The sequence below is a fragment of the Bison bison genome, unplaced genomic scaffold, assembly GCF_000754665.1.
Source record: "Bison bison bison isolate TAMUID 2011002044 unplaced genomic scaffold, Bison_UMD1.0 scf7180017864198, whole genome shotgun sequence".
Taxonomy (NCBI): Eukaryota; Metazoa; Chordata; class Mammalia; order Artiodactyla; family Bovidae; genus Bison; species Bison bison.
In genome coordinates, this window is record NW_011494770.1 from 2391132 (window position 1) to 2408290 (window position 17159).

The following is a 17159-nucleotide window of genomic DNA, read 5'->3' on the forward strand; positions in this document are numbered from 1 at the left end:
TTCAGCCCTGATGCTCTGATGATGTCAGGGGCAGAGCAGAACCCTCAGGAGGGAGGCAGGGTTGACACAGTGTTCCAGCAGGAGGCTAGGTTGGAACACTGCATCAGGTAAGAGTAAAACTACACCCCTGCCTCCGTAAGAATACAGTCTTAAAGACTTAACCCTTGTGGATGGGCATGAAGCCCTTTGTTGGAGTATTTATAAGGAGCCAAGTTGAAGGAAGTGCAGTTAATTTATACACTTAATGCCTCCTCTCCAACTCATGACTGTTAGTTTCTAGAATATAGGTAATTTGCTCTTTATCTACTGCCATTTGTTCTATGTATGAAATTAAGAAAGAACCAGTGGGTAATTTTGCTAATTTATTCCAGAGATAATTTTTGGATTTTCTAGGACAGTGATTTTTTTCAAAGTTTTTTGTCTTAGGACCTCTTTATATTCTTAAAAAAATTTGTGGACCCTCAAAAAAGCTCTGTTTTTGTAGATTAGATCTATCAATAGTAACTTTATTAGGAATTAAAAGTGATACACTTAAAAAAATACTTCTTTATTTTGAAATAAAAATAGACCCCTTATATATTAGCGTAGATATTTTTAGGAAAATAACTATTGCAAAAAGGGTGGCATTGTTTTACAACTTTGCAAATCTCTTTAATATTTGGTTTAATAGAAGACAGCTTAGATCTCATCTATCTGCATACTACATTCAGTCTGATGAGTGTTTTAGTTTGAAGTATAGTAGGGGTTGGCACACTTAAGCCCTGAGACCAGAGCCAGTTTACTGACTGTTTTTGTATAACCCACAAGCAAAGAGTGGTTTTTGTTTTCAAGAGAGAATAAATTTATCACACATGAAAATATATGATATTCAAGTTTCAGCATCCAAAAATAAAATTTTATTGAAACACAGCCAAGCCTATTCCTTTATGAATTACCTGTGGCTTCTTTTGACCACAGTAGCATATTTGAGTGGTTGCAACAGAGACTTTAAAGCCTATAAAGCCTTAAATATTTACTCTCTGGCCTTTTGTAGAAAAAGATTGCTAATTCTTGGTACATGAAGAAAATTTGGCCTCACATAGTAAAAGGAAGGACTATTTTCATATAATTTTGGATATTCTTTGATACTAGCCCAAAACTCAACAAATAGTAATTTCTTAAAGATTAATTGCAGTGAAAAGTGAAGCCATATTAATGAATTATTTGTACTATTACATAGATCTGTCTTGCACTTTGAATGAATCTTTTACCCACGCATGGTTTTATAACAATGCATTGATTATTTATAAAATATCAGTTCATTGAGTTGTACAGCTCTTTGAAATGTTGGAACGTTTTATTGTAAAATATCAAAAAGTGTAGTTGTTACCATTACAACCTATCTTATCGAAGAAGTCTTTTAAGTACTGGGAAGCTCTTGAGCTTATAGACATGGTATACATTTTCCAGAATACCAGCTTTCACTTAAAAGTTCAAACTTTGTCATTGATAACAAATATTGACAATAGTTATTTTAGATACAGGGTCACTTAGTCCATTTTTGAGGAAATCTGTGCTGTACCATGTATGAATAATTATATAGTTTTATCAACTGTTCTTTCAAGCATGATAGTGTTCAGTGAAAAAAGTGGCCTGTTCAGCTAACAACTGAACACAAGTAGTTTTCCATGAGAAAACCACTGCACTTTAGTATGGAGAAGTGCTTTATATATGTTTCCCATTTTATCATACAGAGTATTTTAAAAATGAGTTTTGGGGTGAAATTTAATAAAATTAATAATTCTTACTGCTGAATTGTTAACACTCTTTAGTGAAGTTATTGGTTTATTTATTTTTATATATTTTAACTGGAATGCCTGGCAGTAAAGACCACAATGACTGCTAGTGTATTTAGGAGCCTCTGGCTTAATTCTTGCTGATAAGCTAGCAGCTTTACCCACCATTGCTTTTGCACCATCAGTGCATGTGCCAGCACAGGGGAAAAGCATTATTACTATTACAAAAACAACAGACTTTTTAGACTCCCTAGCAGAGTCATGGGGGTTCCCAGGAGTCCATGGTTCACATTTTTAAGAACTACTACTTTAGGGAAATAACTGTTTTGGGATGATTATGAAGTGTAATTATTTGAGTGACTAACTTCAGTTCTCAGCCTCAAGGGGCTAGACCTGCTGCACCTTTACACCAGTGAATTAGAGAGGTACCCAGAATCCATCCCAGACCTGAACTTCAGCAGTGGTAGTGGCATGCCCTCTGGCCCTAAGTCTCTCAGGAGTGGACTAATGGGAAAACAGAGATCTAGACAGTCAAATGAGGGCCCCAGTGTGCTCTAAGGTGATACTCAGAGCTTAAGTTAAAATGGAATATGACTTTTGAATAGGTTCTTTTGAAAATTAATCATCCTGTAGTTAATACTATTTTTATTCTGTTTCTTTTCTTTAATACCTGCTTTGAGGGATCTTTTAAAGATACTTCTTCAATCTCTATCCTTCTAACAGTTTCACTTCCAGTAAACCGTTAGATCTATAGCCATATCCTCCTTCAGCTCCCTTTCCCTTTGTTACCATAGGAAAAAAAGCCCATGATTTTGGTCCAGACTGAAAACCATAAGCTGTCTCCATGAGGAATTTGCTGCTACTATTTATCATAAATAATTTTTTTCATTAGTTGTTCTCTGAGAGCTTTGAGTTAAAACGTCTTCATTGAACGTTATTTAAAGCATTTCTGCCTCTTACTGGTTCGGTATCACTATGGCACTTTTATTGAGAAGGCATGGAAGTAAGAAAGAAATCTGAATAACTCTTGATCTTTGAAAACCAAAATTTATCAAAATATGATAGATTAGAACTTGCAGTGTGATACGACTATAAAGAAGTAATGTCAGGGTGAGTAAAAGAGAAGTATTGATATTTCGAGGTAATCATGTTCACAATAAGGTGAAGAAAAATTCTGAGAACTTTTCAGAGTCTCAGTAGTTAACTCTGGTTTTAGGGAAATAACACTAAAGAATGAATTTAAATGAAGATCACAAAAAGTAACTCATTCAGTAAATATTTGAGTGCTTAGTAAGTATTAGGTTCTATGTTCAGTACTAAAGTTTTAAGGATTTACTTACGAATAGATTGAAAGGTTAAACCTATACTTCACTAAGTTATTATATGTCTGTCTCTATAGGAATCTGAAATATAGTACTAACAGTTAATGGCAAGTGTCTTCCTTTCTGATGGAGAAACTCAGGTGCTGTTTATTTTATTCAGCTTGCCCATGGTCACAAACAAAAAGATAGGGACGGATATTAGAATCATATTTTTTGACACAGGTTCTAAACAGATTAGGTATACTCCATTAATTTGGCAAAGTTAATGTGATTTTCAGACAGGAATTATATTCAAAGCCATGTAAAACTTGGGAAGATTGGAATGAGAATTTAGTTACCCTTGAAATTTTCTTCCATTTTAAAATTATAGTTTAAGAGAGAGCTTAGGTGAGGCCTTAACTAATTAAAGGCTTCCCCGGTAGCTCAGATGGTAAAGCGTCTGCCTACAACGCAGGAGACCTGGGTTCAATCCCTGGGTTGGGAAGTTCTCCTGGAGAAGGAAATGGCAACCCACTCCAGTATTCTTGCCTGGAAAATCCCATGGATGGAGGAACCTGGTAGGCTACAGTCCATGGGGTGGCAAAGAGTCGGACACGACTGAGCAACATTTACTTTTTTATTTAACTAATTAAAAGTAGAACATGATATCACATAATACTTTAAAAACCACTTTGAAATTGTGTCATGGATTTGTAGCCCTCTCGGTTAAGTCTGTAAACACTAGTGAGCCTAACGATAAGTTTGTTTCATGTGGTCTTATTGACTTTGCTTTTTGTTGGTGCCTGGGTTCTTTCTCTCCTTTTGCTGTCTCCCTTAAAAATATATGCTGCTTCTTGGTTACAGGGAAGACTTGTAGAGAAAATGCAAGTGAACTAGTGTAACTCAACATTTCCTAAAGTATATGCCAAGGGAATATTGAGGGATTTTTATCTAATTTTAGGAAAGTTTATATTTGGGAAAGACTGATTTAAACAAAGTTTATTTGCTCTAGGTCTGTGCGTGGGGACACGTCCAACAGAGAATTACGGTATCCCCAGATTTATTTGAATAAAAAACCTAATTTTTAAAAATGCCTTACTGATTAATATTCCTTGAAGTACACTTTGGGAACTGGTACAAATCCATCTCTATTAAAAGAAGATTCATGTACCTTATTGCATTGCTACGTACAACACTCTTTCTCTGTGTATTTCTAACTAGATTTTATTTTTCATGGAAAACTCTGGTTTCAGGTATACAGTAAGTAGCAGGAATACATATTGCCTGATTAATTGTCAAAATGTTTGGGGAACGTGCGAAAAGGAAATTCAGATTATACATTACTACTTGTGAAAATCTTCTTAGGTTTTTATGAATAAGTATTCGAGAACTAAAATATATTGTTCACAGAAAATTTCTCTATTTTAAAATTGCAGATGTTGGGGATCAGCCAGGTGAGGTAGGTTATTCAGGCTCTCCTGCAGAAGCTCCTCCAAGCAAGTCTCCGTCGATGCCGTCACTAAACCAGACTTGGCCTGAGCTGAATCAGAGCAGTGAGGTTAGCAAAGCTTCCCTTTTCTTTCACTAACGTTCACTTTTTTAAGGTAAGAAGTTCCAAGCAGGGTAATTTTAGCCTATAGCTCTTTCAGCATGCATGCATATGGACCATATCAAATGTGACTATGATAGACACTTGTAATTATATGACTCTTTGAGGTTTTCAAAGTACTTTTCCATACATGTACTATCATTTAGTTTCCACCATTCATTCCTATTAAAACCCTGTGAGTTAGATGAGGCAGGTGCATGAACTTAACAGTCAAAGGGTAGATGTCTTAGACAAGATATCTTACAGCCTGTAAGGGACAAGGGCTGAGGTTTGAACACAAGTCCTTTGACATTAAGTCAGCTAGCACACCCGCTGTGTCACACTGTCTTCTCATTCCTGTAAGAAAGCCTGGGATAATAGATTTGGAATCTTAGCATTGGAAGTGATATAAGAAGCCACTCAACCGGCTTTCCACATGAAAAAAGTATTCCAAGCTATTCATAGTAATTTATTTTGTTTAATACAAAATGGAATGATTCAACCCTGTTAAATGCATTGGTTAAAGACCACTTTATATAAAGACCATATTATGTAAGACCAAGCACAGCATACAAAACAGAATTTGAGACACGTTTCCCCCCTCCCCATTACTTTGGAACTTGATTATATAAAACAGTGAAAGTAGGATCACTCTGGTTAGAATAAGGGAAGAGGACCTGCGGCCCTGCCTCCACCAAGCACTCCCTGAGGCTCCTCTGTTAAACCTTAGTGCTCTGTAGATCTCTAATTGAAAACTACTGCTTAACTTATTAGAGCAGTCTTCTTTGTGAACAAGTTATATCTATATATTTTTTCTTAGAGTTTTTTTGTATCACTTTTAGATAGTGCTACAAATATAAAAGTTTTTTGACTTTCAGGAAGAAACTCCTCTAAGCTTCTGTGTTTTCCATGTCTTTTAAAGCCAGAAAAATTTTGGGTTTAAGAGATACTAGTTAATTTGTACAGTTCAAAAACAGAGAAGTAACTGGCAGATTTAAAGTGCTTGCTGCTGCTTTATGACATAATCACAGATACCTGTTTCTGAGACATTATAACATATATCCATTGTGCTGTCAGATATAAAACCATTTATATGAGTGTTTTTCTGGTGGGAAAATTTAAGCCTTGAAAGAATTTACTAGTAGAGAGGCTTTATAATAAGAGAATAGGGTCAGTTTCTTGAAAGCACTGTTTTTTCTGCATTTATTAATTTCTGTCATTTTTAAAAAGCAGTGTCAGATTTTAAAAGTATTTTTATCAATGTCAGTTCATAAGTGAAAGTAACTAAGGCATCTCAATTCAAAAGTCCATCTTCATTCTAAATAAAATCACATGATCATTAAAAATTAGGAAGGGAAATCCCTTTGAACTCTGAGTTAAGCGGTTGCATTTTTTTCTTCTTAAATATTCCTAGCAAGTTTAATTTTGTAGTATTTGCTAATAAGGTTCTGAATGTCATAATTTTTCTTTTTTCTTTTTTCTTTTTTTACTGTGTGTAGAAAATCAAAATGCTACTAAAACTAACATTGATTTTTTTGGACACATTTTAATAATATTTCTTTTTAAAAATCTCCTTAGTATATGGAATTAATATTTTAGTTTTCTGCCTTGAAGCACTAATCTTTCAGTAAATATTTATTCAGCACCTGTTAATATAGATGAGGCACTGTAGGGGATAACACTAATAATAATCAATAAAATTTATTGAGGACTTTTGATGTGCCAGCTCTGTTCAAAAAGCTCTTTACATATATTAATTGTTTTACATCTTTATAACAATTCTGTGATGTAAGCATTATTAATCTCATATTTCACATGGTGAAACTGAAACAGAGAGAGATTAGATAACTTGCCTAAGGGTGTACGGCATAACTAGGATTCCAGGAGTGTGGTTCCAGAGACTGTGCTCTTAACCATTATACCAAACTTATAAAGATAAGAGTGTTTTTCTGCACTCCAGGTAGCTTACATACAGCCTTGTGAAATCAGGTAAAATCTCATGCCACCAAATAGGTAAATAAATGTCTTCTTTTTGGGAAAAAAATAGTCTGCATCTAAACTTTTCTCCACAGTTAGATAATTACAATTTTAAAAATTCCTTCTGTACCTATGCAACAGTAATTATTGAAGAAACTAAGTATATCAACAGATATTGGTAAGTCACTTCCCTGAAGTGATGTCCCACAATAAGAGTGAATTACTATGGACTCTCTATTCAGGAGACACTCTGAATGCATCAGTGTTTCTAAGTATATCTTAATTTTATGATTTTGAAACATCTGAGAGAAAAACTGTTGAATGATTACATTAGTCATTTTTGTAGATAATTTTTATAAATGTGTTCATTTGCTATTACTTAATTTCTACATGTCTTCTCAAATTGAATAGCACTGTTTTAAATATTAAGTCGAACTTTGAAGCATAAAAATGTTTACTGAATTATAAAAAGAGGATTTTAGTTAATGGGATAGGTGTGTCTGTGTGTAAACATTTGTGTGTATATATTTTATATGTGCAAATGTTTTTCCTTCTTCAGAGTCATTGATAATTCTTAAGAATCAAATTGTAATCATAATTTTAATGATTTTGATCTAAAAATCCTATACTATTTATTACTAAGATCTTCAAATGGAGTTACTAAAATTATTCACTTACCACTCCACCTAATTTGAGGTATGGTATTTGTGTACCTCTTTTAGAAGAGTAGTATTTCATATCAAAATACATCTTCTATATATAACACATACTCAGTTGCTTGATTTGCTCTCATTGTGGCCGCATTCTGATTTTTCTAGCATGGGGTTGGAGGTGGGTGCCTGATTGGCAGTTCTGTCTTGTGGTCTGGCATGGGCCTGTTCATAATGCTGAATATAGGGGTTGATTTGCTGCAGATTGACATAAACTGCAATTTATATTAATTCCAGAATTCTTTGCATTTTATCTCAGTTATATTTTATTAAATATCTATACATTTGTATAAAATATGTGCACGTACATAATAGAATCATCTTTCAGGGGTCGCACTGGCAAGTCACACCAACTTGCTTTGTTTTGACCAAAACTCTGATACAATCAGAATTCATTAGCATCACTAATTCAGTGCATTAACACTTGATTTTCAGTGAAGGATTTAAAGTTATTCTAGAAAAAACCATTTAAAATTTTTATCTTGTTGCCATTTATATAACACTTAGACTCTGTTCCTTTATTCTGTAAGGCTTTGAATCTCTCCCATAGAGAGATCAATTATTACTGTACATTTGATTGTGAAGCTGCTCACTTTACATAGATAATATAAAATGTATATGGAAAAATAAAACTTAACGGAATTTGTCAGGCCTACGAAACACAACTTGCAGTGCAACCTCTGAATTACTTTGCTAAATCTTCTCCAGTGATCTTTTACTCCATCTTTCTCATCATGCTGACTTGTCTTTCCTCTGTCTGTTCAGCAGTGGGAGACATTTAGTGAACGCTCTTCAAGCTCACAAACTCTGACCCAATTTGATTCTAACATTGCACCAGCTGATCCTGTAAGTCAATCACTTAGCTTGCTTGTTTGAAATTAATTTTATTAACCCAAATTTTCATTCATTATGGTTTTTAGCTGATATGCATGATTCAGTGGAGTGCTTAGAGGGAAATGGTGGCAGGCTTTTCAATTTTTGTGTGCTCAGTGGTGGAAAGAACTTTTTCTTTTCTTTTTTTTTTTTTTTTTTAACCATTCTCTGTACTTTCTAGTTATTTTGGTGAGAGAAATCTATGTTTATAAAATCTGGTACATGTGTCTAAAGAAGCATTTTGTGAACAATTGATACTGTTAACTTTGTTTTTATTTGCTAACTGAGTGTATGTTTTTATTAAACATGCTGTTTATTTCGGTGTAATGACAGTAAATACTATTTTATTTGTATGCTTACACATCATGTAATATGTACTATGTATGTAAATATGCAGTGTCATCATTTATTTAATAGTCCAGATGGTACAGCTTTGACTTAATTAGTATGTTGAGTTCTGTTACAAGAGAATCAAGTTCAGCAAAACAATGTAGAATTGTCAATTAGATTTCATTTGTGCAGAGGACCTCTGTCTTGTCTTCCTGTGGTTTGCTGTGTTGCTTTGAAAATGCTACAAAGTTCACATCCTGATTTAAAAAATAAATTCTGTCCCCATAGATTGAACTTCATATATACCCCGCCTGTCCCTCAAGTTATTTGAAAACTTCAAAACCTTAGCTATTTATCATTCTTCTCACTGTTCACTTCGGCTTTTTCTTTTAATTTTTTTTCCTGTAAAGAGAAGAACATGGTAGTAAGCACCTTTCAAAAAGAAAAGAGGAAGTAAGTAGAAAGGGAAGAAGAGTGTAAAGGTAGGATTTGTAAAAATGAGTTCAGTGAAAAGATATGGAGAAGGTGACATGAGGCAATCTTTTGAGGTGTTTCTGACCGAAGATGGCCAGCATTTTATTCATATAGTAAAAATACTCTTGTTATTTAATATAAATTAGGGAGAAGTGGCATTTAAAGATAATAGTATGGCTTCAGCATTTTAAATGAATGAACCTTAGGTGTTTTACAGTTTTAAAGAATTTGTATCTATTTGAAATATAGAGAATGCTGTTATATTCAAACATAATGTATCAAAATATTTTAAGTGTATATTTTATAATTATTCATTATTCAGGGAACAATTAACATGTAGATTATCTATACCTTTGGCTTCTCTTTTCTTACCACTTTGAGGATGTTAATGTTTGATTTTAGTCTCTGAAAAATGGAAGAGAAATAAAAAGGTAACGCTTAACCATTTTTGCTGCTTATTAGAAGCAGTAATTAAGGTCCCTTGGAAAGTGACAGGTGTGCTATAAGCTAAGTTTTACTTTAGCTCTGAGTTTCATTTCTCCATATTATTCCTATCTCCTGTTTACAGAGTCAAGTTAATTTTGTTTAAAGTACTTTAGTAAAAGTACTTTACAGGGAAGGATGTAGCAGTCGAGACTCTCTTTTAGTCTCTAACCCTTAAGTGATACTGAAAATAGAAATTCATTGTATTATGATTGTCAGGCTAGGAAAGAACATTAAAAATATAGACTCAAAGGCAAAATAAATTGAGTCATGACTGGCAGAAAATGCAGGGAAATAGTTGACATAATAACAGTGATGTTCTTGTAACTTCTTGGAAATAATATCCAAATTTGTGAATTCCAGCCTAATGTTTTACATGATATAACACAATACTTTCTTTTGTTATTTCTAGTATGACAGAAGGCTCTAGGAAAAAAAAATTTAAATGGTCAATGAACATTTTAAACTTGAATTTAGACTTCTAAATTTAATTATGTTGGCAGTCTTAAATATTTATAATCTGGTACCAGAAAACATCTTTTTTCTCTTATGGTAGTGAATTATAATCTCACTATAAACTTGCAATTGGTACAATGCTCTGCTCTCAGTGAGGGTCTGAGCTTCTTAACCATCATCTAATTCTTACTTAACATTGCCTATCCACAGAACAGTCTGTAGTCACAATCCCAAATGATCCTCAGCAAGGCTTTTATAAATAAGAATTATAAGTAAGTAAATAGAATCCATTCAAATTAGAATCACATAGAAAAAGAACACCACAGTTCAGATACACAAATTTAGCATACCTTACCATGTCAGAAAAAATTGATGGAGTAATTTTTAAAAGCCAAAATTTGATAAGTAGGCATTTGCTCAATAAAGTTTTAAGTCTGTGAAGAGCTCCACTCTGCTCTGTGGCACTTAGAGACAGCTGCCACACAGTACAGTGACCTCACATGAAAACCAAGCTGGCTTTAGGCTCCCAGATTTCTTATGAAATTGGGTTTTTGCTATCTCGTTTCCAGAAACTTGATTACTTTTGTTGAACTGCTTATCAGTTAATAGCTTCTGGTAGAATCTGTTTCTGCTAGGAAATTCTGAAATGATGAGAAGTGCAGTGCACTAGTCTTCACCATGGTTTATGTCTGATCTTGAGTGCTGTAGAATGTTTGTGTCACTCAGCGTATGAAAAGGGAGTTCATTTGATCACTGATTATGCCCAGCCAAGTCAGTTGGTTTGGTGAAGCCCCCTTCCAGGTGCCCATGTTATTCTCTAGAAATACCAAGATGTCAAAAAAAATTCCAGTCTTAAGTAGACCACAGCTTGATCATTACAAGTTGATGATTGTAATATAGCTGATTGTGATAATTATCATATGTAGCTGTGAACAAACTGTGGGCGGAGAACTGTAGAATGACTCAGCCCAGTGTGTTTGGGAAAGTTTTCACAAAAGAGGTTACATTTGTATGATGAATTTTTAATGAAACTGTTAATTGGCAGAAGTGGACAAGGGCATTCCAAGCAGAGAGAAAATCATGAGCAGGAGCAGTTCAGTGTTGTGAGATATATAGGGTAGGTGTGTATGGGGCAGTGATGGGGAGTAAAGAGCATGATTGAAACACAAGTGGGAAGATCTCTGTATGCTCAACCAAGGATCTGAACTTGATCTCATAGACACTGGGAGCTAACAAGAAGTTCCATGAGAAGATGGAGCTTCTGAAGAGGTAGCTGGGGAAGGTTATTCAGGCAACAATGTGAAGGATTGATGGGGTTGAGAGAGTCAGATGATGAGCACCTGAACTAAGTGACACAGGAATAGAAAGTAAGCAGGGATAAACAGGATGATCAGACAAACAGTATAGTAAGATTTAAGCCAAGTAGAAAATATAGATACATGAGCACAATAGAATATTCAGGAAAGTACTAAATTGTATCAGATGAAGTACTCAAATATATGATACAAATGTGCCATGGTTGTGAGTGTGTAGGAGTGGGTCCTAAAGGCTTTGTGTGATTTGAGTAAACAGAAGAAATGGGCAGAGCCTCCAGTCAGTCTTTTTACTTTTTTCTCTATTTTTAAATATAAGGATGCTACTTTGGAGCAGAAGTTTTACTTAGCATCTTTTGGCTCAGGACTCAAAGAATCCTAGGCATTTCTGGTTCTTCATTTGGATATTGAAATGCTCTTTATTGTGCTGCACGTCATAGTCACAAACCAAGCTTCCAGTCCACTAGTCTGAGGTTAGGCCTGGTCATCTGTGTAAAACTCTTCTAGGAACTGCCTTGTCCTGCTAGTAGCAGGATCTAGTGGATTAAAGCTGTTGTAGGCTCACAGAGTCGGACACGACAAGTGACTTAGCAGCAGCAGCCGCAGGCTCATAACAACAGAAAATTGATTTATTAGTATAGAAACTTAGGCACATTATTTAGAGAATATTCATTCTAAAAGATTTCATGATTTTCTTTTCTTGGCGTCATTACTGTGACTTCTGTTTTTTGTATGGTAAATACGTGGAAAGGCTATTTAATATTTCTGTTACAAACTTTATAAATCTGACTTTATAAACACACACAGAATACATATTAGATCAGTATTATGAGTTAAAGCATCTAGTAAGTTTTCCTTGCTTGTTTTTTCCTAGTTTGTTTGGGTTTGGAATAATGAGATATCATGCTTTCTCCTTCAGTCTTGCCTTAGAATGTTAAATTCTGGTTCTTAGCAGTTGTTTCTGCTATTAAAATTGTAAGTTAAGAAAATAGTTATTCTTGAAGCCATATTTTTTATAACCATAAACAAACAACATCTAGAGTTATTGTTAATAATTTTCTGAGTATGACTCATTATTATGTGAGAAATCTATAAACTTTTATTCATCTATTATATCCATCTTTTATAACTATAATTTTAGAGTTGTAGGTGAAATGTTAGTTCAGTTTTATTAGACAGTACATAACTATCTATCCAGAGTCTCACTGGTATGGGGATAGGAAATTACTGTTAATGCGTTTATCCTTACAATTGCAATAAAGAATTCATTTGTTATTAATGGTTTGAATTTAGAGATTACGAGAATTAGCCAAGGAGACCTGTAAAACAGGAGATGGTATGCTGGAACTCAACTTTCTGTGGGGTTACCTAATACTGTCACCAAAACAGTGTCTAACTTAAATTGAAAGGTCATTATTCTTTATACTAAATTATAAACTCATTACAAGATATTCAAAATTTAAAGATCTCAGGTTGTCTTTAGCAGCAGCACATTCAAAATATGAGCCAGGTCCTTGTAGAAGGAGCTCAACTCCTGTAGCCATGTTTATCAGCTGGTCTTTTGCCATTAAGCCAGTTGCTTGATCCTGTTCTAGTTCCTCCCCTGGGTGGCTCAGCTCCCAGGGCCAAGCTGCCTGGCTACCTGTATGCAGCTTTCTCTCTTCCTTCCCATTTGGAGAGGCTGCCATACAGTGCCTTGTACACTTTTCAGTCTTTTCAGAAATTTGTTCTACCAGTTCCTTAACTGCTCTAACTAGACTTGCTGCAACTCTGACTTAAGTTAAGGATTATCAGATGTATTATAGTCATGAAAATTTTAAGTATTAGAGTAGGAGTGTTACTTATCCTAACTTAAAAAATGAATTCCTTTGTGGAAGTTTTATGCATGAATTTTAAACAGTTCTGGGGAACTAATCTATATTAAGTATGTATTGTGCCTTCTGTTACAATATGATGGGCATTTCATTAACTTTGTTTTATACATGAAAAAAAAGAGTGTCAAGTTTTCTTGAGCAGTTTAGTGAAAATGAGTTCAGTCTGTTACTCAGTCTTTGGATACTCATAAATAGTTCACTTTTAACCCCAAAGGTTCAAATTTATATAATTTCATCAGATCATTTCACACTTTGCCTTTGAATATTGTTGTGAATTGTGTAAGACCAATTTTTTTCTTCACATCTTTAATCAAAGTTAAAATGTACTTTTTATAAAATCAGATTATTAAGCATATATAGTAAGCTTGATTTTTTAAATATAATTCTGGAATTTTTAGTTAAAAAATTGTCATGCTTAGCTTAGTGTGAATGAGAACTCTGTCCACTAGTTTTTGAAGCATTGTTAGTTTTGGTTATTTCATGGTATCTACTTGGCATTTTTAATACAAGCACTGTATGTCCTCCCATTTGTCTGTAGGATACTGCTATTGTTCATCCAGTTCCCATTCGTATGACTCCAAGCAAAATCCACATGCAGGAAATGGAACTTAAAAGAACTGGCAGTGGTAAGGAAACTGTTGCTGGGTTGTTTTTTAGTTTAGTGTGTTGTGTTAATATTTTAGGTTTAGCATCAAACCAAAATACACAAGCAATCATTCTGAGTTCCAATTCCTTTTGTTAATTACTTATTTTTAACATAGTACTTTCTACGGCAATATATGTATTATGTGTATGTGTATATTTTTAAATTTAAGCAAATTATTGAATTTAATTTATAAAATTTTAAATAAGGACACTTGGAAAATGTGACTTTTCTAATACCCTCTATATTTTTATGATCATTCTTACGAATCTACATTGAAAAATGTGTTCAAATTTTAACTGAAGAGGTATACGTTAAAATGAATTTTGTCTTTGAAATTGTTCATTTTGCTTTAATTCTTGAAGTTTCTCCTCATTTTAGATTAAATGTTTTAGTTAGGGTCTCTCAAAGGTAGATTTGTTTTCTATGTAGGTCAACAACAATAAATTACTTATTTTACGGTTGTTTGTGCAGTGCTTTATTTAACTAATTGCTCTAAGGGATAATATTAACAAAGTATGAACGTGCAGCTTGACTTTTTCATTATAAGGTATCTTCTGTTGTGGCAGATAACAAATTCTATATAAACAGGTTTATATTTATCCTATTAAAATATTTGTCTTATATTTCATGGATTTACTTGCTACTGCTTTGGAGTATTAAAATGAAGTCTTATACTCTGAGGTTTATGAATTTATTAATTCAGGTACCTATATCTTATATGTTTACCTATTAATTCTCTCCTAGATCATACTAATCCCACTAGCCCATTGCTTGTGAAAACATCTGACCTTTCAGAAGAAAATAAGATAAATTCATCAGTGAAATTTGCTTCTGGAAATACTGTAGGTAAGTGAAAGACAGAATTACATCTTCCATGTGAGATTTATGTTATTAATTAATTTATTTTTAATTGGAGGATAATTGTTTTACAGTGTTGTGTTGGTTTCTGCCATATATCAACATGAGTCATCCGTAGGTATACATATGTTCCCTACCTGCCACCCCATCCCATCCCATCCCTCTAGGTTATCATAGAGCACCGGGTTGCACTCCCTGTGATATACGGCAACTTCCCATTAGCTGTATGTTTTACATATGATAATGTTTGTATTTCAGCTCTACTCTCTCAATTCATCCCACCCTCTTCTGCCCACACTGTGTCCATAAGCCTGTTCTCTATGTCTGAATCTCTTTTCCTGCCCTGCACATAGGTTCATCAATACCATTTGCCTAGATTCCATATTATGCATTAATATGACATTTTTCTCTTTCTGACTTATTTCACTCTGTATAAATGGCTCTAGGTTCATCCATCTCACTAGATCTGATTCAAACTCGTTCATTGTTACATGGCTGAGTAATATTCCATTGTGTATTTGTACCACAACTTCTTTATCCATTCATCTTTCAACAGAGATCTAGGTTGCTTCTGTGTCTGCAGTGAACATTGTAATACATGTGTTTTTTTCAGTTACTGTTTTCTCAGGGCGTATGCCCAGTAGTGGGATTGCTAGGTCATCAGATCAGATCAGATCAGATCAGTCGCTCAGTCGTGTCTGACTCTTTGCGACCCCATGAATCGCAGCACGCCAGGCCTCCCTGTCCATCACCAACTCCCAGAGTTCACTCAGACTCACGTCCATTGAGTCAGCGATGCCATCCAGCCATCTCATCCTCTGTCATCCCCTTCTCCTCCTGCCCCCAATCCCTCCCAGCATCAGAGTCTTTTCCAGTGAGTCAACTCTTTGCATGAGGTGGCCAAAGTACTGGAGTTTCAGCTTTAGCATCATTCCTTCCAAAGAAATCCCAGAGCTGATCTCCTTCAGAATGGACTGGTTGGATCTCCTTGCAGTCCAAGGGACTTGGTAGTTTAATTCCTAGTTTTTAACGAAATCTCCATACTGTTCTCTATAGTGGCTATATCAGTTTGCATTCCCACCAGCAGTGCAAGAGTGTTCCTTTTTTTCCACATTCTCTCTGGCATTTATTTTTTGTACATTTTTTGATGATGGCCATTATGACTGGTGTGGTATGATACCTCATTGTAGTTTTGATTGCATTTCTCTAATAATAATTGATGTTGAGCATTTTTCGTATGTTTAATAGTCATCTGTATGTTGTCTTTGGAGAAATGTATGTTTAGGTCTTCTGCTCGTTTTTTGATTGGTTGGTTTTTCTGATACTGAGCTGCATGAGTTGCTTGTATATTTTGGAGATTAATCCTTTATCAGTTGCTTCACTTGCAGTTATTTTCTCTTATTCTGAGGGTTGTCTTTAAATCTTGTTTATGGTTTCCCTTTGCTGTACCAAAGCTTTTAGGTTTAATTAGACTCCATTTGTATATTTTTATTTTCATTACTCTAGGAGGTGGGTCATAGTGGATCTTGATATGATTTATGTCAAAGAGTGTTCTGCCTATGTTTTCCTCTAAGAATTTTATAGTTTCTGGTCTTACATTTAGGTCTTTAATCCATTTTGAGTTATCTTTGTGTGTGGTTTTGGGAAGTGTTCTAATTCCTTCTTTTACACATAGCTGTCCAGTTTTCCCAGCCCCACTTATTGAAGATACTGTCTTTTCAATAAAAGACTTTTCATCCTATAGTCTTGCCTCCTTTGTCAAAGATAAAGTCTTGCATCCTTGTCACACCTGCCCATAGGTGTGTGGGTTTATCTCTGGGCTTTCTATCTTGTACCATTGGTTTGTATTTCTGTTTTTGTGCCGGTACCATTCTGTCTTGATGACGGTACATTGTAGTATAGTCTGAAATCAGGGAGGTTGATTCCTCCAGTGCCATTCTTTCTCGAGTTTGCTTTGGCTATTCAGGGTCTTTTGTGTTTCCATACAAATTGTGGATATTTTTTGTTCTAGTTCTGTAAAAAATGTCTTTGGTAATTTGATAAGGATTGCTTTGACTCTGTAGATTGCTTTGGGTAGTAGTATCATTTTCACAGTATTGATTCTTCCAATCCAAGAAAGAACATGGTATATCTCTCCATCTGTTGATGTTGTCTTTGATTTCCTTTATCAGTGTCTTAATAGTTTTCCATATATTGCTTTTACATTTCATGGCAATGGCACCCCACTCCAGCACTCTTGCCTGGAAAATCCCATGGATGGAGGAGCCTGGTAGGCTGCAGTCCATGGGGTCGCTAAGAGTCGGACATGACTGAGCGACTTCACTTTCACTTTTCACTTTCATGCATTGGAGAAGGAAATGGCAACCCACTCCAGTGTTCTTGCCTGGAGAATCCCAGGGACTGGGGAGCCTGGTGGGAGGCCATCTATGGGGTCACACAGAGTCGGACACGATGGAATTGACTTAGCAACAGCAGCAGCAGATAAGTTTATTCCTGGGTGT

At 34.8% G+C, this 17159-nt stretch overlaps 1 protein-coding gene across 4 annotated transcripts in view; it reads left to right on the top strand.

Annotated features, from left to right (window-relative positions):
• REPS1 (RALBP1 associated Eps domain containing 1) overlaps nucleotides 1-17159 on the top strand; it is a 91357-nt gene that overhangs the window by 55604 nt on the left and 18594 nt on the right. For 3 of the 4 annotated variants that reach the window (XM_010844214.1, XM_010844215.1, XM_010844217.1), the window contains exons 9-12: nucleotides 4513-4634; nucleotides 8117-8197; nucleotides 13693-13780; nucleotides 14545-14646. In XM_010844214.1, the coding sequence (XP_010842516.1) occupies nucleotides 4513-4634; nucleotides 8117-8197; nucleotides 13693-13780; nucleotides 14545-14646 (393 nt within the window). The remainder of the gene's footprint in view (nucleotides 1-4512; nucleotides 4635-8116; nucleotides 8198-13692; nucleotides 13781-14544; nucleotides 14647-17159) is intronic. The other variant, XM_010844218.1, reaches the window with a different exon arrangement.